General features: G+C 43.5%; 1 protein-coding gene across 1 annotated transcript in view; it reads right to left on the bottom strand.

The window, feature by feature from the left end:
• The window catches only part of SEPTIN10 (septin 10), an 84810-nt gene that overhangs the window by 31728 nt on the left and 25836 nt on the right, over window positions 1-27246 (bottom strand). The window contains exons 2-5 of the mRNA XM_040336391.1: window positions 10161-10232; window positions 8169-8283; window positions 2942-3137; window positions 1303-1489 (exon numbers count right to left, since the gene is read on the bottom strand). Coding sequence (XP_040192325.1) covers window positions 1303-1489; window positions 2942-3137; window positions 8169-8283; window positions 10161-10232 — 570 coding nt within the window. The remainder of the gene's footprint in view (window positions 1-1302; window positions 1490-2941; window positions 3138-8168; window positions 8284-10160; window positions 10233-27246) is intronic.

Below are 27246 nucleotides of genomic sequence, written 5' to 3'. Positions count from 1 at the left end.
GTTTTTGTGGTAAAATTAGGTGCCTCGGCTTATATTCGGGTTGGCTTATATTCGCGTATATACGGTATAATATCCAAATATCATTTAAAGGAAATCAGTACTAAGAGCATGACAGAGTCTGCCATGGCTGACACTCTCTCTCTAAAAAAAAAAAGCTAGTGCCCTGGCTGTCTCTGGGCTCAATACTTTGTGAATTACTAAACTGGAATATGCATGCTGCAAATTAAGTCAAAATTGTTCATTTGTATACTTGTTCCAGGTCAGTGGATACACTTATTGAAGCCTTTGGATCGACAAAACAGCAAGGCGAAAGTTTAACCATAAAAACCTCTGTGGAGTGCATCTGGAAAGTATTCACAGCACGTCACTTTTTCCACATTTTGTTATGATACAGCCTTATTCCAAAATAGATTAAATTATTTTCCTCAAAATTCTACAAACAATACCCCATAATGACAACGTCAAAGAAGTTTGTTTAAAATCTTTGCATATTTGTAAAAAAAAAAAAAAAAAACATCACATGTATACAAGTATTCACAGCCTTTGCTCAATACTTTATTGAAGCACCTTTGGCACCAATTACAGCCTAGAAGCCTTGGGTATTATGCTACAAGCCTGGAACACCTATTTTTGGGAAGTTTCTCACATTCTTCTTTGCAGGACCACTCAAGTTCCATCAGGTTGGATGGGGAGGGTCGGTGCACAGCCATTTTCAGATCTCTCCAGAGATGTTCAAGTCTGTGCTCTGGCTGGGCCACTCAAGGACAACAGAGTTGTCCTGCAGACACTCCTTTGTTATCTTGACTGTGTGCTTAGGGTCGTTGTCCTGTTGGAAGATGAACCTTCGCCACAGTCTGAGGTCCAGAGGGCTCTGGAGCAGATTTTAATAAAAGGATGTCTCTGTACATTGCTGCATTCATCTTTCCCTCGATCCAGACTAGTCTCCCAATTCCTGCCACTGAAAAACATCCCCACAGCATAATGTTGCCACCACAACACTTTACTGTAGGGATGGTATTGGCCAGGTGATGAGCGGTGCCTGGTTTCTTCCAGACATGACGTTTGACATTGAGGCCAGAGTTTTCATCTCGTCGGACCAGAGAATTTAGTTTCTCATGGTCTGAGAGTCCTTCAGGTGACTTTTGGAAAACTCCAGGTGGCAGTTTTATTCAAACCCCTTAAAAATATGAAGCTGAAATTTGATGACCAAAGTCCATTTGCACGCAATAAAACATAACTACACACAGGGACAGACATACACACAAAGCTTCAATAAAATAGGACAACAAAGTGTAAAATTACCTTGCTGTCTAACTTCTTCATGGTTATGAGATCGAGGGATCTAAGTGAATGTCCAGTGGGAGCAATGAAGTAAAGGCATGCATGAATACGGGTGTCATGATATTTGTACAATAAACGCTTGATCTTTAATTCTTCTTGTAAGTAGGCTTCAAATTGTGTGTCAATGTAATCCACGATGGGCATATAGCTGAAAGAATATGAACACTGAATGAATAGGAATAATATGCAAAATGAAACAATTACTAGCATGGTTTAGGGAAACATGCTCCAAAGAAAGGTAAACTTTTGGACCGCACTCCAAACGATGAGGAAATTTCAAAAGAGTTTATTGAAGTCGTCCACATAAAACACAAATCTTACAGCTTCAACCAGAACAACAGCATTTAATGCGTTTCACGCAGAATGTGCATTCTGTATAAAACGCATAAACTGCTGTTCCCCTGGTTGAAGCTGTGATGCTTATAAGTGTTTTATATGGAAGACTTCAATAAACTCTTTTGAAATTTCCTCATCATTTGGAGTGCAGTCAACTGGTTTACCTTCCTCTTTGGAGTTTCACGATCACGGATCGGAACAGCACCTGATCGGTTTGTGGAGGGGTTGATGAACACTGCTCCAGGCAAGCAGTAAGTTAATCTAATTGTACCCATTAGGGAAACATGCAGCCTACATAGAAATGATAAGCTGTAAACTCACAAATATTGTCAAAAGTTTTGTGACGCCTGCCTTTACATGAACTTTAATAGCATCCCAGTCTTAGTCCGTAGGGTTCAATATTGAGTTGGCCCACCCTTTGCAGCTTTAACTCTTCTGGGAAGGCTGTCCACAAGGTTTAGGAGTGTCTATGGCAGTGTTTCTCAACTCCAGTCCTCAAGGCGCCCCAACAGATCATGTTTTCAGGCTTTCCATTATTTTGCATAGGTGGTTTGATCAGCTTCACTGCCTTAGTAATTACCACAGCCATTTAATCTGAAGGAAATCCTGAAAACAAGAGCTGTTGGGGCGCCTTGAGGACTGGAGTTGAGAAACACTGGTCTATGGGAATGTTTGGCCACAGTCTTTATGGACCTTGCTTTGTGCACTGGTCCAAATCATTTGGTGAAGGGGGGGGGGGGGGTTATGGTGTGGGGTTGAGCTTAGCCCCTTAGTCTAAGTGCTTAAGGCGTCAGCATACCAAGACATTTTGGACAATTTCATGCTCCCAACTTTGTGGGAACAGTTTAGGGAAAGCCCCTTCCAGTTCCAACATGAGTGCACAAAGCAAGGTCCATAAAGACATGAATAAGCTAGTTTGGTGTGGAGGAACTTGACTGGTCTGTACAGAGTCCTGACCTCAACCCGATAGAACATATACATCTATATATACACACAAAATATACCCTATACCTATATATAACGCCTATATTATATCATGCAGAAAGCGGAGGTAATTAGTTTTATGTCGGTTGTCATATGAAAGATAGATTTTTAACAGACTGCCATGAATGATTGCACTGGTACTTGCCACAAATTCTTTTTTTTTTTATAAAAAAAAAAAAAACAGTTGTTGTAGCATCCATTTACTTTATTACACATGTTTCTGACATGTAGGGACAATTGAAGGCATGAAACGACATGGTTAGACAAATGGCAAACAAACCTATCTTCTTTGTTTATCTGGTCCCCAAATCCTACTGTATTTACAATGGTCAATTTCAAGCGTACGTTGCTTTCAAGGAGGTCATAGGTCTGTGATTTGAGCTTTACTGATGGTTCAAAATGAGTGGATTCATGTTCTTCAAAGTTTGTATTAAACAGTGTGTTTATTAATGTTGATTTTCCAATGCCAGTTTCCCCTGCAAAAGTAAACAGATTTTAAAAAGGAATCATAGTCTTGTAGTGTTTTATCGCTTACTAGCACATTATTATCCAAGGGCAATAGAAAACAGCAAACAAATTCAGCATTTAGTCACGTGACCACCCAAAATGTAGCTGTATTCTTTTACACAGGGTGCAATTCCCGCCAATCATGTCTGCGCCACCCTTTGTGAGCATTAAATTCTGTATTTTATGCACAGTTAGTATCCCAAGAAGCAAATGGCATCTTGTAGAGCAGCAGTGGTCAATCTAGGGGACCTTAAAGGGTACCCTTAATATCACCAAAGGGCAGCAGATAATAGTCAGTGAGCTAAAGTGGCAGTGTGGGAAAAAAATCTGAAAAATGATGAAAGGGGATTAAAAGGAAAGCGAAGACGATCAAGGTATTGATTTACTGAAGGAAAATAGGATGTGCAGTTGCACTTCAACTATTTTGTATGTTTGCGAATGGGTTCTAGCTAGATAGCAGTGCCAATGGAGGGTCCTAACCCCAAGCTTAAAGGGGTTGTAAAGGTTCATGTTTTTTCACCTTTATACATCCAATGCATGAAGGTGAAAAAAAACACCTGGCTGTCACAGCCCCCCCCCCAGCCCCGTCGTTTTACTTACCTGAGCCCGTTCACCTGCTGTGCGCACCCCCCTGCGTCCTCTTTTCTGGCCGTTGATTGGATAGATTAATAGCAGCGCAGCCATTGGCTCCCGCTGCTGTCAATCACATCCAATGACACGGCCGTCAAGGGGCCCCAACTGTATGCTTGCCAGAGGGGGTTAGCTTTAGCAGGGAGGAGCCGAGACAGCCGCCGTGGAACCCCAGAACAGAAGGATCGGGGCCACTCTGTGCGAAACGAACTGCACAGTGGAGGCAAGTATGACAAGTTTTTTTTTTTTTTTTAATCGAACCTTTACAACCCCTTTAATCAACAATACATAAATACATGGTAGGATTTAAAACCATATCCATCAACAATCTATATCTGAATAATAAATGGCTATCCCCAAAGGGGAAGGGGAGAAAGGAGGAAAAAATTAAATAAAAAAAAAGTACCTGTATATGAGATAACAGGTCCTGAGGAAGTGGATGTCTCTGCAAAACCACATTTCCTAACCTCAGAAGACTACCATCCCTTTAGAGGAGGGGTGTCAAACTCAATTTCATTGTGGGCCGCATCAGCATTATGATTGCCCTCAAAAGGGTCGGTTGTATCTATAAGATTAGATGTCCAGCGCATCCCCTCCCCCTTACATTAGATGTCAAGAGCCACCCCACCATCAGAAGTTGAGCCCCCCACTCTCCCTTACATCACAGTGCACCCCCCCTTTTCTTATGCTGCTGCTGGGAGGAAGCTGAATGCATTGCTTGAAAGCAGAAAGTAAGGGTTTGGAAGAGGACCAGAGGAGGACTGGAGCTCTGCTGCAGCTGTAGGAGAGGTGTGAGGGCCACATGAAAATGGCCTGGAGGGCCGGATTCGGCCCGCGGGCCTCGTGTTTGACACCTGTGCTTTAGAGGATGAAAGAGGATTGGTAGCACCAATGCCCATGCATATAGGATGCATGTTTTTATTGGATGAAATAAAGATTTGCATATATGTTTTTTAAATTACTTGATGTATTTAGGTGTCTACTTGAGGGGTATTTAAAATCCTACCATGTATTTGTGTTTTGTTGACACTGCAAGCAAAAATGCTGTTTTTTTTTTTTCTTTCCCTTGCATGCGATTGGATATTCTTTGCAAAGTGAAGCCTTACCTCATTTACTAAGCTCTGGCGCAACAGCACTTTGCAAATAGCACAGTCTACTTGCCTTTAGTAAATCAAACCGAGATTGTTAGGTGGGGAAAAAACGATGGCAGACACAACTGAATAGTGGAGGGTGGGAAATCAGGCAGTGAAGTGAAATTATCAATTGCAGAAAGAGAAAGAGAAAAAGATGTTAGAGAGACTGGATTTTGGTGGAGGGAAAGAGAGGAGGCAGCGAGATCAGAGTCAGGGAGACTGAATTGTGGAAGAAAGTAGGAGAGAGGGGGGAAGAAACAGCAAGACCAGAATGTGAAAAGAAAGAGAAGGGGCAACAACCCCAGATTATGAGGTGGTGCAAGAGGGAGACATATTTATACTTGGGTCCTTTGCATTTCTTTATGACCTAGTTTAATAGGATTTTTAAGTTCAAATTTTCTTTTACTTGATAACCAAGTTAATCTTATGCCATGGTTTACATTGGATACACTCAATGTTGTTAAATGTATCTATGCCATGTTCTAACAATTTTTTTGTACTTTGATATATTGCTTACTCAATAAAACGTTATGAAAAAAAAAAAACGAACAAAGGAAATGGAGAGATGGTAGCAAGTGAAAGCAGATATAGATATACATATCTTGCAAACCTCCATCAGAACAAACTTGCTGCCAGTGACACTGCCAGGGCTGTCTTTAGCGCAGGGCAAATAGGGCAGCTGCCCAGGGCCCAGTGACTGTTGGGGGGCCCAAAGCAGCTGCCGATTCAGCCAACGCTGCTGCCCGCTGGAGTTCCGCCACTTGTTAGCTGAAAACTAGTCACTAGGTCAGTTGTAGATACAGAAAAGCGCTGCTTCTGTATTTACAAGTGACAGCGCTCCCCTGTCTGTCGACGGCCGCTCCGATCCCTCTCCGCTCTATATGAGAGCAGAGGATGAGAGCGAGGAGAGAGGGAGGGGGCGGGCAATGTACACCTGCACGGACACTCTGAGGCCCCGTACACACGTCCGAGGAACTCGACGTGCCAAACACATCCCAGACCCGTGTAGCACTGTAGCACACAGACAAGTGAAGTGTTGTGGCTGTGTGCTGGGTCTGATAGGCGGAGACTGCTGAACTGCTGTGTCAGGTTATAAAAAACAACATGGAGAGATGGGAAAGTGGATTTACATGTGCACTGGGGGTACAGAGGTGAAAACATGAGAGGGGGGGGGGGTACAGAGGTGAACATGGGGGGTGGAGATAGAGGTGAATGTAGATGGGGGTACAGAAGTGGACGGAAGGATACAGAGGTGAATGTAGATGGGGTACAGAAGTGGACGGAAGGATACAGAGGTGAATGTGGATGGGGGGTACAGAGGTGAACGGGGATGGGGGTACAGAGGTGGATGAAAGGATACAGAAGTGAACGTGGATGGGGGGGGGGGGTACAGAGGTAGACGGGATACAGAAGTGAATGTGGATGGGGGTACAGAGGTGGATGAAAGGATACAGAAGTGAGCTGTGGATGGAGGGGTACAGAGGTGGAATACAAAAGGTGAACTGTGGACGGAGGGGGGTACCGAGGTGAACTGTGGATGGAGGGGGGTACAGAGGTGACCAATAGATGGTTACTTTGGGGGGGAGGCTATGTAAGTACTGCCCCTCATGCTGATTTTTTTCTGTGCCCTGCGTGATACATACACCTCACAGTACACACTCCCAATCCCTGTGTGTCAGCCTGGACTCCCCAACCCCCCCCCCCCCATCATCCTGGACTCCGTTATTTATATAGCGCTGACATTTTGCACAGCGCTTTACCACATAAGGGCAGACAGTACAGTTACAACACAATTTATAACTTAAGTTTATGTGTGTGTTTGTTTTTTTACACATTTGTTTTTTTGAATGTTGGGGTGGAGGGGAAATTTGCAGGGGGGGGGGGGGGGGGCCAAGAAAATGTTTGCCCAGGGCCCAATCAATATTAAAGACGGCCCTGGACACTGCTCCCCTTTTCACACTTGGGAAAGATCGGGCAAATTAATTTGTTAAACATGAAGTGGGAATTCTACCCATTCTGTAAGTATTGATCCTACCATTGCTCAAATGTATACAATGCGGGATTTTATAGGATGTTACAGATGTTGGCAAGAGCTCTGCACATGTTCTGGAAAATCACTAATACTAAATGAAAGGATGAACTGTAGCCGCCATGAATCTGCAGGAAAAGGGGTTGGGTAGTCAAATTATGTTACGGGATGTCAGCCAATTCTGATTGGCCAACATCCAATGTAACCTCCAGCAATTGCTTGATGTGGGTGAAGTATCAAATCGCAAAATCAACCAAGGGACCTCTCAATTTGTGCAGATACATGTTCACTCATAAATGTTGGCTGAAATGTCCCTGCAATAATGTCATCTGTTCCCAGCATACAGTGCGGTTACACCCATTATACCAATACAAAAGCCCCCGATTAGCAGTACTAGGATTAGAGCACAAAATGCAGAGGAGAAAGAGACACATAAAAGCAAACAAACAAACAGCAAAGCAAATATACCATTAAAGCAAAAGCATAGCAAGAGAAAGATGAACAAAACACAAGCAAAATAAAATATGACATGCTGTAGAAGGCAGGTAAATGGTTTCTACATGGGCACAGTACACTCATGTATAGGCGTGTGAAGACATAATTCCGGACAGCTGCACTTTCAAAAATCCTTTTTATTGAAGCTTTATATGACAAGTGGTTGACAGATGGAGCAGGGTACAAAGAGGTAGACGCATTTCGCGCAAATATCAGCGCTTAGTCATTGGCACCTGACTAGTGTGTGTGGGGATTAACCAGAGACTCACTCACCTGGAGCAGCTTTTCTTGTTACACTCATGTATAAGCTTTTAGTATGGACTAGCTGGAGAATATTTTTATTGCCCTGTCCATACTCACTTTTTGTCCAAAGTTATGATCTCAGATAGTTGAGCGCTAGAGCTTTTTATACAGTAAAAAACCCATTAATTTGTAGATAACCACCAGTGAGGTGTCAGGGAATACCGACATTCATAGTCCTTTGGAAAAATAATAAAGGGCTCCAGCTCTAAATACTTGATTTCTACTTTTGGGATATCCAAAAAGTTCTACTACTTCTATTTTTCCACTAAACCATTCTACCTATATCAATGGTCATACAACTACATACAACAGTCCGGTATTTGATGAAGTGAATACAAATAATCATCGTACTGTATTTTTCATCATCATAGTGTGTTATTGCTAGCTGAATTGTATACATTTGAACTTACCAATACACAAGATATTGAAACAAAATCCTTCATGGACGGATCTACTAACAAGCTGGTCTGGTAAACTGTCAAAGCCCACGTGACCAGATAGCGGCAAGATACGGCCATTTTCATTCTGCCGGAGGGAAAAAATAAATCTATGGTTACATTTTAAACTTAAAATGAAGAAAAATCAGACAGGACCTCCCCCCCTCTTATTTCCCCTGGCATTCAGTGTTGCCAACCACCCGTAGATTTACGGGCAGTCCGTAAATTTAACCCCTTTTTCGGGCTTCCAGTTAAAGTCTGTTACAGGCACCGTTGCCCGTAAAAAAGATGGCTGCGAGCTGACCAGTGGCAATAGAGCCACTAGCGGAACAGGTTAGGGCCAATGATAATATAATGGGGTTTCTGTATGCTTCATTACAATAAAATTAAGAATATCATTCAGAAACAATATAAGTGAACAGGTGAGAGACAATCACCTAAGAGCAGCACAAACCGCCAACGTTTCTAACCCTTTTCTATGCTATCTACAGTAATAAATTATTATTATTTTTTTTAATAAAAAATGTTTTTTTTTTTTAAAGTGGTTGTAAACCTTTATATTCAGCCAGTGAAGTGACAAGCCTCAGCTGATACACAGAGATCAAAACAAATTCTCCTAAGTTGTACCTATTTATTAAAAAAAAACATTCCTATACTGCTCTCTTAAAGTGGTTGTAAACCTTTACAACCACTTTAAAAGAGCAGTATGGGAATGTTTTTTTTTTTGGAATCGTACCTACCTAGGTGGATGTAGCATCGGTCCCCCCCCCCCCCCCGCCTTTAAGACTGAGAACCGAGCGATCAAACACTGCAGATCGCTCGTTTCTCAGAGCTCCCTAGCGACTGTCAGTCACCGCTCTCTGCTCTGCCCCCTCCCCCTTCGCTCACTGGAGTACTGGGCTGTGGAGAGGGTGAGAGCGGTTGGCTCAGGCTCTCAGTGGCTCACTGAGAGGCTGAGCCGGGGTACAAGTCCATGCATGTGGTCATAAACTTTCCCATGCTAGGACTGGCTCTGTGGCTTCAGCCCGCTGTCTGATGAAAACAGGTCACATGAGGGTAGACCACAGGAGTACTTCTCCTTTAACAATTAACTTGTATAACGTTTGAGGCAGCAGTCTGATGCTGATTTTATTTTTTTTAACTATAGGTACCCTTTAGTTTCATACAATATATAAAAATATTGGTATTCCTTTTACAAATTTTACATATCACGTCACTGTAATGAACATTCAGCTTAAAGCGGGGGTTCCGCTGGTTTTCGTTTTTTTTTTGTTTTTTTTTATGGCTTCTGCCGCTCTTACCTTGTAAAAGTTATCACTCATCTGTCCCAGTCTTTTAGCCCGCTCCCTTACTAATCGCCAGAAAAGAAGATCTTTTGAAAATCCGTGATGGACGTTTCCATCTTTACTGTGGGCACTGTGAAGCCCAGCTGCTGTTCCTTCCGGGATGCGGTGAATGCTGACGTCCCAGCATTCACCGCTCTATCCCGCGCATGTGCAGTGTTGACGGCGAGCGTCGCCGTCAACACTGCACTGTTGCCATCACAACGGCCGGCGTAGGTCACGCCCCGCTTGACTAGTCACGTGACCTGCGAGATATCGCTGGATTTCAGCACAGCGCGTCTCCTGGCATTCTCAGGACTCACTCCCAGGAGACATAGCGCTGGTCAGGGGAATTCGAAATCCACGCCCACTCCCGCGGGGAAAAGTGAGTGACAGCTCACCAAAGGCTCGGGTACAAAGGTAAGGACGGCGATTTAAAAATAAAAAAAACACGGAATCATTACTATCAATGGCTGGTGGTTTTAGACAGCCAAAGCTGTAATTTAGGATGAACCTCCGCTTTAATCTATATTCTAAAGTATTTTTTTGGTGATTCTAACAGCAATAAATCATTGTCAATAATAACAGCATTTTTTCAAATTATGAAAAACAATATAAAATCTTTAGTTTAACACCACATTACTTTTTTTCCATCCCGATTATATTCATGGGAAGGGCTCTGTGGGGCTCTCATTCCAAGGCTTGATTGGTAAACCTAAAGTAAAAGAAAATAGTAAAGTTTTCAAGTTGCTGCAGATATTATCTGAAAACCACGTTACATCATTGAAATTAGGATTTCTATATAAAACACAATGCAGCACGTTGTGGCAACAGTTCAGCAGCAAATTGTGAAGGCATGCGCAATTGCACCTGAAAATGAGCAAAGCTCATGGCTGCTATGGCGAACAGTGACCCAATATTTATTTAAGTTCCTCCTTTAAGAAAAAGGGAAAGGAGAATACAGATATACTGAGCTGGTCATTTACCTTTTATAAACCAAACTTTCTAAACAAAGGGCCAGTTTACGGTCCGTCAAACTTTAGGGGGATTGAATTGTGGCTAGTATGAGAAGAAAATGTCCCGATGTCACCGAGATTGGTAAAAAAGGGGGGAGTAATCAGGGCCGGATTTGCTCTCCCTGCCGCCCCAAGGCCAGGTTCCACAATGTACCCCCTCCCCGCCAACCAACCCCCCCCCCCCCAAAATCAATGGAGAATGTGCGGCACGGTTAGTTCAAATGTGTTTTGTTAGTTTTTTTACTTTTTTATCTCTTTTTTTATTTATTTGTAGCTTGTCGCTTACTTTTTTACATTTTTGTATAATTTTCTAATTATTTTTCTTATTCTTTACTTTATTTTATTAATTTAATTATTATTTCTTATTATTTATAAAAAAAAAAATATCACTTAACTTTTTTGCTATCACACAGGAGAAAACAATTTCCTGTGTGATAGCAATTGGAGGTGACATGTTCTCTTTATTGACCCTGTCACCTCCAAAACAGGAGTCCTAGCACTGTGCTAGAACTCCTGTCACAGCTGAGATGGGAAGAGCACAGCTCTCCCCTTTTACTGTGTACATCGGCAGCAGGGACAGGAGACAGACTCGGTGGCCGGGGGGAGGACGGAGTCCCGAAGACAGGGCCAGCAGAGAGAGGTATGTGGGGTGGGGAGGACGGACGGGAGCACATATTTTACAAGTGATTTTGGCGACATCACCGCAATCACTTGTTAACGAGCGAGCGGATTCCCCCATAGCTTACCGCCCTTAACTGTTTGTTCCGGGCGTCGGTGGACTCCATGCCACTGCCGCCCCAAGGCCTGGCCTCAGTGGCCTTGTGGGAAATCCGGGCCTGGAAGTAATACTGCCCCATTGTTGGTGTCAGTGGGAGGAATAGTGCCCCATGGTTGGTGTCAGTGGGAGGAATAGTGCCTCATTATTTGTATCAAGAGGGAGGACTAGTGCCCTGTCATTGGCATCAGTGGGAGGAATAGTGACCAGTCATTGGTATCAATGCGGAGAATAGTATGCCATATTTGGAGTCAGTAAAAGGACTAGTGCTTCATTGTTGGGGTCAGTGGCAAGAACTATGCCGCACTGTTGCTTAATAAAAGAAAACCACAAAAAAGCCTTTACAACCACTTTAAACTAAAAATCCAATGACAATGTTCTAACCCTTCTCTACTCTAGCCAAAACTAATAGATAAAAAAAAAAAAAGTTTTAGGAAAACAGCAAGCATGCCAAAAACCTGACACATCAAAAATCTTGCTTAGGTAAACCGTGCAAATATGTCCTAAACATTCCCTTTAAGAGCCAGTTCACACCAGACGCAGTTCCGTTCAGTCCCGTGTGCTCTTTTTCTGCACTAAAAATGCATGCACAGTGTTTTCTATGTATTCCAATGGCTCTAGTTCACACACCATGCAGTCAGTTTCCGGTGCAGAAAACGGACTGCATTGTGTGAACTAGAGCCATTGGACTACATGGAAAACACTGTGCATGCATTTTGTGCAGAAAAAGAGCGCACGGAACTGCGATTGGTGCGAACTAGCACTAAATGCAACAGGAGAGCAGCTAAACTGACTGTACATCAGTACACAGAACAAAACTATGTGCATTCTCAACAATTCTTCTTCATCATCATACAAAGTCATTACACAACTTATTCATGGCAGGACTGAAAGCCTCCAATTATGATGCGGCGTACAGACGATCATTTTTCGGCATTAAAAAAAACAGACGTTTTAAAAAAACGTCATTTAAAATGATCATGTGTGGGCTTCACATCGTTTTTCGGCTTCTGAAAAACGACCAAAAAAAATTCGAACATGCTGCATTTTTTCACGTCGTTTTTTGGGTTGTTAAAAAAGATCGTGTGTGGGCAAAAACAACGTTTTAAACCCGCGCATGCCCAGAAGCGAGTTATGAGACGGGAGCGCTCGTTCTGGTAAAACTACCGTTCATAATGGAGTAAGCACATTCATCACGCTGTAACAGCTAAAAAAGCGCGAATCGTCTTTTACTAACAAGCAAATCAGCTAAAAGCAGCCAAAAGGCGAATATAATTTCCCCTTTAGAGTGCCGTTGTACGTCACCGCGCTTTGTTCATCATTTTTCAAAAACGATGGTGTGTGGGCAACGTCGTTTTTAATGATGAAGTTGGAAAAACTTTTTTTCATGCCAAAAAACTATTGTGTGTACGCGGCATGAGAGTTGTTGAGTTGTCATATCATGTTGGACTTGCTGCCAAACTCATCAGTTGCATCAGTTACTTTTCTGCCTCAGTTATTCGGCTTTGACTTGCCAGACACTTTTTTTTTTTTTTTAACCCATATGGCGCCAACATACAGTATAAGACTTCACAGAAAACAATAGAAAATTGTTTTCACAGAAAGAGTTGCAACCCCTTTGGGTTATTGGGTGTATGTGACTTTATCATGAATGCACCCCCATGGTTACCAACAGAACCTCCATTCTGTCACCATTTGACATATTTTAGTGCACAGCAAAACATTCTAAATTACAAGCCAAAGCTCAATATTGGGATAAAGATAACTAGATAAAAGATTACTTGGGTTCCATAATGCTCAGGTTACATAAATCCAACTTTAACTTGACTGAAAAAAACAGATTGCCTTGGGATTTTCAGCAATATGAACAAGCAGCAGAAGGAATTCTGAACATGAATCTCTTCCTACAGTACCATGTTATCTAGATATATCGTTTTATACCGGAAGATGAAGTTGGTAGCCCTGAAATGACAGCTGAGTAATGCAGGCTAATATCTGCGATTGTCAGCTGTTGTCAAGTATGTGCAATGAGGTCAGATTGTTGCAATATTTTAATAGTCAGGAATTCTGAGGAGCCTCAGAACAAAGTCACCCATTTATACAGTTCTACTAATTGGAAAAGGAAAAATCTTCATTGCTTCCTGAAAAAGATTATTGATGATATTACAGGTTTCCCCTGGCATCCATGTATGTTACTGATGGAATACTTGACTGAAAGATCAGGTCATTGCATACGGGCTGATCCATGGTGCCATAGTGCATGGACAGAGCCATAGTGCATGGACAGAGCCATGGTGCCATAGTGCATGGACAGAGCCATGGTGCCATAGTGCATGGACAGAGCCATGGTGCCATAGTGCATGGACAGAGCCATGGTGCCATAGTGCATGGACAGAGCCATGGACAGAGCCATAGTGCATGGACAGAGCAATGGACAGAGCCATAGAGCATGGACAGAGCCATGGTGCATGGACAGAGCCATAGAGCATGGACAGAGCCATGGTGCCATAGTGCATGGACGGAGCCATGGTGCCATAGTGCATGGACAGAGCCATGGTGCCATAGTGCATGGACAGAGCCATGGTGCCATAGTGCATGGACAGAGCCATGGTGCCATAGTGCATGGACAGAGCCATGGTGCCATAGTGCATGGACAGAGCCATAGTGCCATAGTGCATGGACAGAGCCATGGTGCCATAGTGCATGGACAGAGCCATAGTGCATGGACAGAGCAATGGACAGAGCCATAGAGCATGGACAGAGCCATGGTGCATGGACAGAGCCATGGTGCCATAGTGCATGGACAGAGCCATGGTGCCATAGTGCATGGACAGAGCCATGGTGCCATAGTGCATGGACAGAGCCATGGTGCCATAGTGCATGGACAGAGCCATGGTGCCATAGTGCATGGACAGAGCCATGGTGCCATAGTGCATGGACAGAGCCATAGTGCATGGACAGAGCCATGGACAGAGCCATAGTGCATGGACAGAGCCATGGACAGAGCCATAGTGCATGGACAGAGCCATGGACAGAGCCATAGTGCATGGACAGAGCCATGGACAGAGCCATAGTGCATGGACAGAGCCATGGACAGAGCCATAGTGCATGGACAGAGCCATGGACAGAGCCATAGTGCATGGACAGAGCCATGGACAGAGCCATAGTGCATGGACAGAGCCATGGTGCCATAGTGCATGGACAGAGCCATGGTGCCATAGTGCATGGACAGAGCCATGGTGCCATAGTGCATGGACAGAGCCATGGTGCCATAGTGCATGGACAGAGCCATGGTGCCATAGTGCATGGACAGAGCCATGGTGCACAGCGCATGAGCACATCGCTGGCGCCACAGCGCATGAGCACATCGCTGGCGCCACAGCGCATGAGCACATCGCTGGCGCCACATCGCATGAGCACATCGCTGGCGCCACAGCGCATGAGCACATCGCTGGCACCACAGCGCATGAGTATATCGCTGGCGCCACAGCGCATGAGCAGACCAATAGTGCCACAGCGCATGGGCAGACCAATGGTGCCGCTTTAAAAAGCATCTAGCAAAAAAAAAAAAAGAAGATTATTCTGAAAATGCAAGCAATTGACAAGTTCATTTGCAACTATACAGGTCCAGCTACATAGCAAAAGGTTAAATGTAGGAAGACAAAATGACAGATTTCTGATGAGTTAATATGGGATTCTCTTTGTAAAAGTGACTTGACCTCTCAGTCAAGCTAAAGTCAGACTGAGCCAAAATTAGTAACCCCAGAATGTTCTACATTTGAAAAAAAACTTACAGGTACATCCTAAGGGCTAAAAGTGGTTAACCACTTAAATAGAGGGCACTTTTACCCCCTTCCTGCCCAGGCCATTCTTCAGCACTGTCACAATTTCAATAACAGATGCGGTCATGCAACACTGTACCCAAACTAGCGCTAGCGCTTTCGTTTGGTGGCATTTAATCACCACTGGGGTTTTTTACTTTTTGCTAAATAAATATAAAATCCATTTTTTTTTTTAAAAAAAGGTGTCTCTTTGTTTCTGTTTTAATTAATCGTTTTTCATAAAACGTAGGTCAACATTTATTCTGCTACATTGCATTGGTAAAAATAACCCAAATCAGTATACTGTATATCATTTCGTCTGTAGAAAAGCAATAGTGTCAGCAAACTATGATTTATATATATATATATATATATATATATATATATATATATATATATATATATATATATATATATATATATATATAAAAAATGTATCTGATGTATTAACAGCCTATCTAATTTCTTGTCAGGATAGTACATATATCCCCCAGATGACCCCTTTAAAAAACATTTTTAAAAATTCACAATTGTATTTTTTACATACTGACACCAATGCAGTAAAGTGTCATTATATAACTGAGATTCATTGCTATAAGCAAGCATTACTGAAAACAAACAAATAAACAAACAGGAAGGTGCAAGCACCTAGTGCAGTACCAAAAATGTATTAGAGCTATACAAACAGGTAAAAATGGATACTCACAAGAGTGCTAATCAAACTAATAAAAGCCCACAGACCACAAGATTCCATAAAGTGCTGGGTATATGCATACTCCAATTACATTCCACTGTGGTGCCAAGCTGACGCGTTTCAGGGGCGCTCCCCCTTCCTCAGAGCTGGACTGACCAGTACATCAATGTTCAAGTGCTTAAATAAGGACACGCACACGTGGCTACTGTGGAGGACCTCGTAGCGCTGGAAGTGATTGCTTTGTGTTACAAGCATTTTACTTAATGAAATTGATTAATTTAGTTTGGTTTTGTTGCAATTAGCTGTGATTGGCCAAAGCAAATCAGATAGGCTGTGATTTGCCCTGTCTGTACCATGTGATCACTGTGACCAACCACAGTTAACACAATTGAAACATTGAATGGCATGAATCAAAGCCATTCATGGTTTACAATTGTCATGTGATCTGCTGTGATTAATCACAGCAATCACATGGTACCAGCAGCGAGTTGGTACACTGATCAGTCATCCAGTGGACACAGATCATGGCCGCACGTGAAGGCTCGTATCGGGGAGGATATCATACAACGTCCACCTGAACCAACGAAAGTCCACCTCGGCTGTCAAATTGCTACAGGCTGGTCGGGAACTGGTTAAGCGCTAGATCATTTACCAATTTATATTACGCCACTATCTGCATGGAGTTTGTGTTTTCTCTGTGCTTGGGTGGGATTCTGGTTTCCTCTCACACTTTAAAGACATGCTGGTCGGTTAGCCGTCTGTCTAACCTAGTATGTGTATGTATGAATGTGAGATAGGACCTTAGATTGTAAGCTCTTTGAGGGCAGGAACTGATGTGTATGTACATTATGTAAAGTGCTGCATAAAGTGTTGGCACTATATAAATACCCAGGGCCGATCCGCCCTATAGTGCTCACTATGCAAGCCGTTTAGGGCCCCCCAAATTACTGGAGGCCCCAGTCATTTTTCGGCCCCTCACCCCCCGCTTGTAATGTAAGATGTAATTTCCGACAGCAGAACACCCCCTCCCCCCGCGTCTCAACTTTATTACTTTAATGATACATGTCATTTTGCTTAGGGCCCCAGGGAGGTCAGGATCGGCACTGTAAATACCTGTAATAAAAATAAAAAAAATACTATACATATTAATATAATTTGGTATGCGATTCAATTTCTTTACATCTCATTCCTTTCTTTGTCATTTTCCAGCAAAAGTGACAAGGGTTGGAACAAAGTGAAACACTGTTAGGAGGAGGGGGGTAGGATTCCTCGCTACAGAGCAGAGTATCCGGGTTCAATAATTGCCCAATAAGTTATAATTATGTCACAAGTCACCAGACAAAACAATGTCTGTGGAGAACATTAATAAACACCTAGGTGATTCAGTCACACAATGAAGTCTGTATAGTTTCCTATAATAATGCTTCCAGCTAGCCTACATTCCCACACTGACTGAGTACAGCGATGGCTTTGGTGAGCCTGACAGGAAACACATTCATGTGAGTGACCTTCTTCTAAACTTATTCACAGCTCTGGAAAGAAATATGCATTCCAGAGAGAGTACACAATGACAACCTGAAATAGGAGGCCTGCTGCTACAACCCAGCCAAATGTGTGCAGCGGCACTTTATCAACCATGACTTCCAGGATTTAAGTGCTGCGTTAGCATCATTTGTCATACTTCCAGCTGAAAAGATTATATGCTCACGATCCAAAATAACGTCTATTAAAAACCCTGCTTTTGCTTATTGCAATCAATCCGATATCGGCTTTTGTTCTAGTCTAGGTTTCAGCGTGAAAGGTAAAGCAGTATTAACCCCAAAAGCAAACATTATTATTATTTATATTGCGCTGCACTTTTCTACTTCTTTCTCTTTTGTCAAAAATCTATAGGGCCAGATCCACGTAGCGCGGCGCTTTCTTACGTCCGGCGTAGCCTATCTCAGATACACTACGCCGCCGTAACTTACAGCGTATTTCCTGTATCCACAAAGAATTTGCGCCGTAAGTTATGGCGGCGTAGTGTAAATGTGTCGGCGTAAGGGCGCGCAATTCAAATCACTAAGTTGTGGGCGTGTTTTATGTTAATACGTCTTGACCCGACGTAAATGACATTTTTTTTTTTAACGGCGCCGTCCGTGGGGGTATCCCAGTGCGCATGCTCCAAATTAACCCGCAACAAGCCAATGCTTTCGACGTGAACGTAATTCTACGCAAAGCCCTATTCGCGAACGACTTACGCAAACGACGTAAAATTTTCAAAATTCGACGCGGGAACGACATCCATACTTAACATGGAGTACGCCTCATATAGCAGGGGTAACTTTACGCCAGAAAGGGCCTTACGGAAACGATGTAAAAAAAAATGGGCCGGCCGGACGTACGTTTGTGGATTGGCGTATCTAGCTAATTTGCATACTCGACGCAGAAATCGACGGAAGCGCCACCTAGCGGCCAGCATAAATATGCACCTTAGATCCGACCGCGTACTAAGACGTACGCCAGTCGGATCTAGCACAGCTTCAGGCGTATCTTGTTTTGTGGATACAAAACAAAGATATGCCGGAGCAATCTAGAAGTTACGCGGTGTATCAATAGATACGCGGTCGTAACTTCTTTGTGGATCTGGCCCTTAGTGTCCAGCTTGCATTTTATAGAAAGGGGGTGTTTATTTCTGCGCCGATCGCATTTTACTATTTATTATATTGCAGCTTACCAATTCTTAGATGCGATGGCTGTATTAATTTCTCCTTTTTTTTGCCTTTTATTTTCACCTGGTGATCCAGCCAGTAAGTCTGTTTTTTCATCAGAACAAGCTGTCCTGTAGATGTAGCAGTTACAGGGTCAGGCCAAACCATTTAAAGCAGGGGTCCTCAAACTATGGCCCTCCAGTTGTTCAGGAACTACAATTCCCATCATGCCTAGTCATGTCTGTGAATGTCAGAGTTTTGCAATGCCTCATGGGATGTGTAGTTCTGCAACAGCTGGAAGGCCGTAGTTTGAAGATCCCTGATTTAAAGTGTTAGTAAACGTTGTTACACAACTTGTACCTACAGGTAAGACTATAATAAGGCTAACCTGTAGGTACTGTGAATGTCTCCTAAACTTGCACTGTTTAGGAGAAATTCATAGTGCATGCAGGCGATGATGTCACCGGCACATGCATTCTGAAGGTCCAGCATACAGTGCCAAACCTTCAGAGGGCATGCCATAAATGGCGGCTCCCAGGCGCATGCGCAGGAGTGACATCAACGCACCCCTAGCCATTCGTGTAGCTGGAGGCTGCTAATCTGGAAAGAAGACCGGGGGAAGATCAAAGCCCTGTCAGTGCGTCACTCTCCTAGTGCATCTAAACACCCCCCTCCCCCCAGACTGACAATGCTGCTGTCTGATCATTTTAGAGCCTGTCCCATCTCTGTGGCGTCAGGCGACAGCAGGCTTTAGCCCTCTGTCGGCTGAAAATGGGTCACAAGAGCACAGAAAAAACTACACTACTGTGATCCATAGAAGAAGCAGGGCCAAAAAAAGCTTCGGCCCTACTTCTCCTTTAAATTGGACCTCAAAGAATGACGTTTTGTGGTCTATTAAGGCCCATTTACATGCTTCCATTTTTGGGTGTTGCGTCCCGTGTCAATGTGCATTGCATTAAAGCTAAACTAGAATTATCTGTATGGCATACTTGTGTCCAGCTTTCTGCATATCTCATACCTTCGGAGCCAACTGAGGAAGCTGACAATCACTGTAGTAGTTGAACCTGGACTATTGTGGCTTTTACTGTAGTAGCAGCAGTAACTACTACAGTGATTTTCAGTTTCCCCAGTGACCCATTAGGTATGAGAAATGCAAACTTGCATTGTGCCAAGCTAGATCAATTTACTTTTTGTCTTGAGTGCCTCCTAACAAATAGCAGTGCTTTTTGTGTGCCTTCAAGACTGTAAATATGCAGTGTGAAATGATCTAAAAGCACAGTTGCCTCTGACTGCTAGGAATCTGTTAAACTTGCATTATAATAGCCAGATTCAGGTAGAGGCGCGTATCTTTATGCCGGCGTAGCGCATCCCATTTGCGATACGCCGACATAACATAGTGAGGCAAGTACTGTATTCACAAAGCACTTGCCTCCCAAGTTACGTTGGCGTATCGCAAATGGCCCGGCGTAACCCCGCCTAATTCAAAATAGGCAGGTAGGGGGCGTGCTCCATGTAAATTACCCGTGACCCCATGTAAATGAGGGCCGTTGGTACCGCGCATGCATGCTCAGAGTCACGTCGCAAATACTCCCTACATCACAACGTCGGCTCAATGCTTTCGACGTGAACATAACCTACGCCAGGGATAAGCAATTAGCGGACCTCCAGCTGTTGCAAAACTACAATTCCCATCATGCCTCTGCCTCTGGGTGTCATGCTTGTGGCTGTCAAGAGTATTGATATGCCTCATGGGACTTGTAGTTCTGGAACAGCTGGAGGTCCGCTAATTGCATATGCCTGACCTACGCTCAGCCCCATTCACGTACGCTTATACGCAAACAACGTAAAATACGACGGCTGTTCCGTCGTCCATACCTTGCATGGGCTGCGCCATCTTTTTGGTGGTTTATCTTTACGCCGGCGTATGTCTTACGTAAACGTTGCATCTTACTACGACAGGTGTACGTACGTTCGTGAATCGGCGTATCTTGCTCATTTACATATTCTAGGCGTAAATCCACGTACACGCCCCTAGCGGCCAGCGTAAATATGCAGCCAAGATACGGCAGCGTAGGAGACTTACGCCGGTCGTATCTTAGTAACAGAGAAGCGTATCTCAGTTTGAGAATACGCTTCAAGATACGACGGCGCGCATTCGGACTTACGACGGCGTATCTACTGATACGCCGTCGTAAGTCTTACTGAATCCAGCTATTAGTGTGTGTCAGCTTAAAATAAATCTCAAAATGCAGAGAATAAATTAACAAATTTGGTTGGACTGACTTTTAAGGACATGTGTGCAGTTTACAGCAGGAAGCTTTCCCATTCTAAATATACACTGCCATTATTCATGAATGAAATAAATACGAACAGATACAGATGAATGTTTAGATAAGTGCATGTGTGGGTCGATTTACTAAAGGCAAATAGGCTGTTCAATTTGCAAGGGAATTTTCACCTCAGTGATGGAGGTGATGCTCTGCTGACTTCTATCATCCAATCATATGCAGGCAAAAATGCTGATACCTTAAATATGATTGGGTATTCTTTGCAAAGGGAGGCTTCACTTCATTCACTAAGCTCTGGAAAAAATGCAACTCCCCTTGCAAAGTAAACAGCCTGTTTGCCTTTAATCAACCCCATATTGTGACATAGCTAATGTTACAGCATCTGTTTTCATGCTATAGAACCTAAAGCAATTAAACCACCTGTCTTCTTTGTCAAGCATGAAAATCACAGCATTATGATCAATGACACATCAGGAAGTCACGACCACAAGCCTCAACACAGATTTATTATCTCCTTGTTAATAGAGCCACAATATTCATATATAGAAGCATCAAAACGCAATGAGTGTTAAGTCACAGTTGTTGTAAAAGAATGCAGCCTCTGGGTCATTGTGCGTTTTTTTTTACAATACATCCTGATAAAGGAAGTTCTGTGTTGTAGAGCGCAGAGAAGGAAGCAGGCTTGTTTAGAGCAGCCCACATTCTTATGTCATCAAGAAGAGCGGGACTGGGAATGGCACATATGGAAAGCATTACTGTGCACAGGAATTCCACATATAAGGAGTGGCTCTGTAACTAACAAGCACCAGCCTAAACTTCCTCTGTTCTGAGCTACTACAGACACTACTCACACAATGACATCGGCACACACTTCTACGGGATACTAAAAACACCCTGTTATATATGATAGATATATAGGATACAAAAGAAAAAAAAGATAGATACATACAAAAGAAGAGAGGGAGGAAGAAAGGAAAAAGGAAAAAAAAGAAAAAGTAAAAAGAAAAAGGGAAATTAGAAAAAAAAAAAAATGAGAAAAGAGAGAAAGAAAGAAAGAAAAGAAAAAGAAAAAGAATAGATAGATAGGAGAGGAAGGCAGAAAAGAAAGAAGAAAAGGAAGGAACAAATTAAGAAATGGAAAAAAAAGGCAACTCCGTGGTATTATTTTAATTCCTTTCTGCCCACCCTTGGTGTTTGTGGTGTAAATTGTCATGATAGGGAACAAGTCTATGGGCCAGATTCACAGAAGAGATACGACGGCGTATCTCCTGATACACCATCGTATCTATGCGGCTGATTCATAGAATCAGTTCCGCATAGATAGCCCTTAGATCCGACAGGTGTAATTGACTTACACCGTCGGATCTTAGGATGCAGTACCTCGACCGCCGCTGGGTGGAGTTTGCGTCGTTTTCCAGCGTCGGGTATGCAAATTAGCAGTTACGGCGATCCACGAAGGTTTTCGCGTTCCTTACGTCGGCGCAAGTCATTTTTTCCCGTCGCAAAGTTAAGTGTGTTATTAACATGGTGTAAAATTACTCCACCATGTTAAAGTATGGCCGTCGTTCCCGCGTCGATTTTGAATTTTTTTTCGGCGTAAGTACGTTACGCACGTCGCGATTCACATAACACGTCGGGCCGCCGTAATTTCGCACAAAGCACGTCTGGAAAATTGCGAACGGAGCATGCGTCCGGCGCGGGAGCGCGCCTTATTTAAATGGTACACGCCCCATTTGAATTGGGCGGGCTTGCGCCGGACGGGTTTACGTTACACCGCCGCAAGTTTACAGGTTAGTGCTTTGAGAATCAGGCACTTACACTGAAAACTTGCGGCGGTGTAACGTAAACGGGTTACGTTGCGCCGCCGCAATTGTACCTGAATCTGGCCCTATGTGTTAAGCAAGCCTGGTATGAACAGGCCCTTAAAGCCCAACTCCGGGCTGATTTTGTCTATGGGTGAACACAGCGCCTATACTCACCTGATCCTTTGATCCCCTGAAGACCAGCAGTGTACTGTTCCTAACGTCTTCACGTTCAGAACGAGCCGAAGGAACAGTCCATGGCACAGGACCACTACACCACCGGGGTGTGTATATGCTGCAGGCCCCGGTCCTGTGCTGGGAGGATCAGAGGATTGGATGAGTACATCTTGGCTCTCCAATCCCCTAGAGAGATCACAGTAGTTTTAGTGCACCCAGTCCTGTGGAAGCCACATGCACACTGCTTAGCTTAGGGTTTCCATTACATCCAGTCCTGGTACCTTTGCAGGGAGAGAGATGGAGACAGAAGGGTCTTTCTAGGATGGCCATTGCCACCAATGATGAACCATCATGGCACAGATTCTGCATTGTCTTCATCATTGTGTCAATATGTCCACCCCTCTTGGAGGTAAAGAAGCTGAAATCTATTTAATGTGAAGCCCCATGTCACGTTCACCCCTTGGCGCCAGCGCCTCCTGGCCCTTTACAGGGTCTTGGATGCCAGGGGGCGGGATTTATGATCATGCGACTGCCAGGGCTTTCCATTAGCCACCGATAATTGTGCTGAAGGACACATACTCGCAGCACAGCTGTTTTTGAAATATTGCATGCAAATGTGGTGCCAAGGCCCACCGGCCGAGAGAACGCATATTTGCATGCAGTCAACACCAAGAGGTTAATGAAGGACTCCTAATGCATTTCAGTATCCCATGGAAATTTTACTAATGCAAGCATTAATCCCCGCAATTGTTCCGTGCTGTCTAAAGCCGGCCATTGATGGTTCGACGCTTGGCAGCCTGTCAAATTTTTAATGCGATCACTGCCAGCAGCTAAAGCCGCTAGCAATAACCACTGTGTGTTCTCCCATCAGGAGCAGTTCCCCCTGCCGGGAGAACAAATAGCTTCACAGGAGGGATTCCCCCATCAACAATGTTGGTGGGGGAATCAAGCAACCCGTGGTTGCAGGAAAGAAAATCACACCATCAATGGCTGGCTTAACAAATGGTCCAAGGTTTACTTCATGCCTTTAGCCTACAGCAATGGGTCTCAACCACCTGACTGTGACCCATTGCCAGACCATGACCTCTCTCGTTCCAGGCCCCCCATTTCCATCCAGCCTTCCATAGTGAGCCACGGTGCCCCCAGGTCCCCTAGTAGCACCCAGCCCCCACAGTCCTGTTCAAACTCCCACAGTACCCACCAGCACCCTGTAGTTTGTTGCAAAGCCTCCAACTGCCCGTAGTGCCCACCCCCCCAACAGTGTACCCCAGAACCCACAGTGCCCTCCAATCTCCCGCAGTAACCCTGCAATGTCCTTAGCCTCCTAGAAAGATCCCCACCCCCTCCATAGACACACCCTCCACAGTTGCCCCAAAAAGGGACACAGGGCCTGTTCCCCTACCCTACTCCACAACCCCCATCCCTGCAGACACACCCAGCCCCATCCAGAATTTCAATACACATTGTACTCACATACTTTTATTGTGCGATTGTAAACTTTTACTGGCCTGAAGTACAACAAGTAACTAAAAGTACACTAGTATGTTTTGTTAAGATAGAGAACGCCTTTTACAAGGTGTATTTACTTTTCAGAGTTGCAGTGACAGGCATTGCTTACATGACATGGGAACTATATAGCTGATCATACAATAGCTTGTAGCAGCTGCTAGTTTAACACAGTAGATTCATTTACAGACAGTGAAAGGGAATCTGTCAAGTGAGAAATACATAGGTTGCCATTAGAGACCTCCTTCTAAAAATGCTAGTCGTCTGGCTGTGATGCTGACCCGTTGAGCTTTTTCTAAGTCACAGACCTGGAACAAGCATGCAGCAAGTGAAATCAGAACTCCTGAATCACATTCCTGCTTCAGGACAGTGGCTCAGAATGTTAGCCTATGCATCACTTTTAAAGAACAACTCCCACCAAAAAGCTTATACTGGGTTAAGGCCAATGAGATGCATGCCACCTCATGGACTTATCTCTTTTATTATCTTATTTTATTTGCGCTGTTACTAACAACTGGGAGTACACCTATTGCCATATTCCTGGTGCTCCGACAGGAGTCATACCGATTTCTCACACTGCAGCTGCTCTGGCCACCCCACTGCTGCCTTGTCCACTCACAGAATGTTTTGGATTTTGAGGAGGAGGGCTGGGCAGAGCAACTGCACATGACTCTGGAGCTGCATGATCTGAGACCTGAAGGTCCAGTGTAGGAGTGCCGCAAGTATGGTGATGGTTGTACTCCCAGTGCTCAGTAAAAACATAAATTGTTAAAGCAGAACTCCATGAACATTTTTTGTTAGGTCTAGGGGCGCAAGGGAAAGCTGTACTCGCCAGCGATGGACTGTTCCTGTCCTTTTCACATCCAGGGCCAGTGTATGAGCCAGATGTCAGGAACAGTCCATTCAGAGGCACCAGGGGGAGGGGCGGGGACCGGTCTTGCAGTTGCTGGATTAGGCAAGTATATCTCCACTAAGCAATCACCTATATGAAAATGAGCAGATTTCTGCATAAAAAAAAAAAAGTCGAGTCCATGAGGTGGCATGCACTTCGTTGGACTTAAAGCGACACTAAATTTTGAATCTTTTTTCAATTGTTCTTTACTTTGCAAATATTCAATAAAAACAAACAGTATAAAGCAGAGCAGTGAACAATCCTCGCTAAGCTCTGTGCCTTCATAAACCTGCATACATATAAAAGACACACGTAATTAAAGAGGGGATGTAAAAGAGCCATGGCAGAGAAGAGAAAATGACCATGGTCTCCCCTATAATCCCCCATTAAGAGGGAGATCACATTTATGAAAAAAAAAAATAGGATTTTTGTACTCACCGTAAAATCCATTTCTCTTTCGTTCATGGACGGACACAGCATCCTTTGACAGTAGGGTTATGCACCTTCCTTCCAGGAGAGTTTAAACTCTCCTGGAAGGAAGGTGCATAACCATACTGTCAAAGGATGCTGTGTCCGTCCATGAACGAAAGAGAAAAAAGGGGGGCTACTTAACTTATCCCCATAATGCCCTAAGGAATGAATAAAGATCATCACAGAGAGGGCTTATCTGGTCCGCCGATGGTACAACATAGAGGAATTATGAACACGTCAGAAGTATGTGTCCTCTCTAAAGAGATCTTTAGATTGAGACGACAACTTGCTTATATTAAACAATTCAAAATGATCTCTCTCACTGTCATACTATTTATAGTCATGTATGGGGGATACTACTCCACGGTACTGATAATTTGGTGAGATAGGATAAAAAAGAAAAGAAAAAAAAAAAAAGAAAGGGGGGGCGTTGCTGACTGGTCACAGGGCCATCAGTGGGAATAAGACTAAAGTACAAGTAAAAAAAAAGAGAAGGCGAGTTCGTCCGGGGGGGGGGGCTGATCTACCATCAAGTGTTCCTGAAGTCAACACCGTATGGTTGGTGCCTGCAAGTAGGCAAGCCAAGGGGACCATATGTTATCAAAAAGGGGCCGTTTGTCTCGCAGGACGCTCACTATTTTCGTTTATCATAATCCATGCAAGTTTATGGTTTATGAAAGCTATGTCTACAGCTGGGCTTTTCCAAGCAGTCACAACAGCGATTTTGGCTGCTAGAAACATAGTATATTAGGGTCAGTGTGTGTATCTTTGTACATTTTCTTTTTAATATCATTTTATTAAGGTTTTCAAATATATGAAACAACAAATTTAACAATATACACGTACTATGTACACCTTCCTTTAATCACATATCTTCCCTATCTAGGATATAAAAAGTGCGCTCTCTCAGCTTTTGATACAACTCAGATATTATAGTTAGAATTTAAATAGTCTAATATTTCATTCATATAGTGGGGAGCACATCTACGTGTAAATTATTCACATTATAGTTATGTAGAATAAAAGGAAAAAAAAAACGACAGAAGAAAAAAAAGAGAAAAAAAAAAAAGGAACGAATGAACGAAAAAAAATAAGATAAAAAAAAATTGGATAAATAAAATAAAACTACGTTTGGAGAACAGAAACTATTGAGCTCACTCAAGCATGGCTAAATAGAAATAGTGGTAAAATTATCTTTGGCCCAATTCAGAAGAGTGTCGAAACTTGGACCAAGCAGCCCAATTATAAGAAAACTGTTCTTTTCCTGCTTCCTGCGCCAATAGACATTGTAGATCTCTAAAAGAGGCCAATTCAATTGCCCGTTCCCCAATGGAGGGCGATTTCCAGTGAGGAGGAATGACTGCTCTAGCCGTAGCGAAGTAGTGTCTAAACACATCCTCCTTGGCGGTCCTTAAAGGTCCAGGAATCATGGTCAGGAGAGCCTCCCTGGGTGATGCGTGGATAGTTGTACCCATGAGTTTACCATATAAATCAAAAGATATGGTTTCCTGAACTTCCACACCGGGGGGGCAATCCCACCAGATATGGACCATGTTTCCCTTTGAATCATGACAATGCCAAACAAATATAAGTTACA

Source organism: Rana temporaria, chromosome 2 (assembly GCF_905171775.1).
Source record: "Rana temporaria chromosome 2, aRanTem1.1, whole genome shotgun sequence".
Classification (NCBI taxonomy): domain Eukaryota; kingdom Metazoa; phylum Chordata; class Amphibia; order Anura; family Ranidae; genus Rana; species Rana temporaria.
Note: the sequence above shows the minus strand (reverse complement) of the source record. Positions and strands in the feature narration are given on the sequence as shown.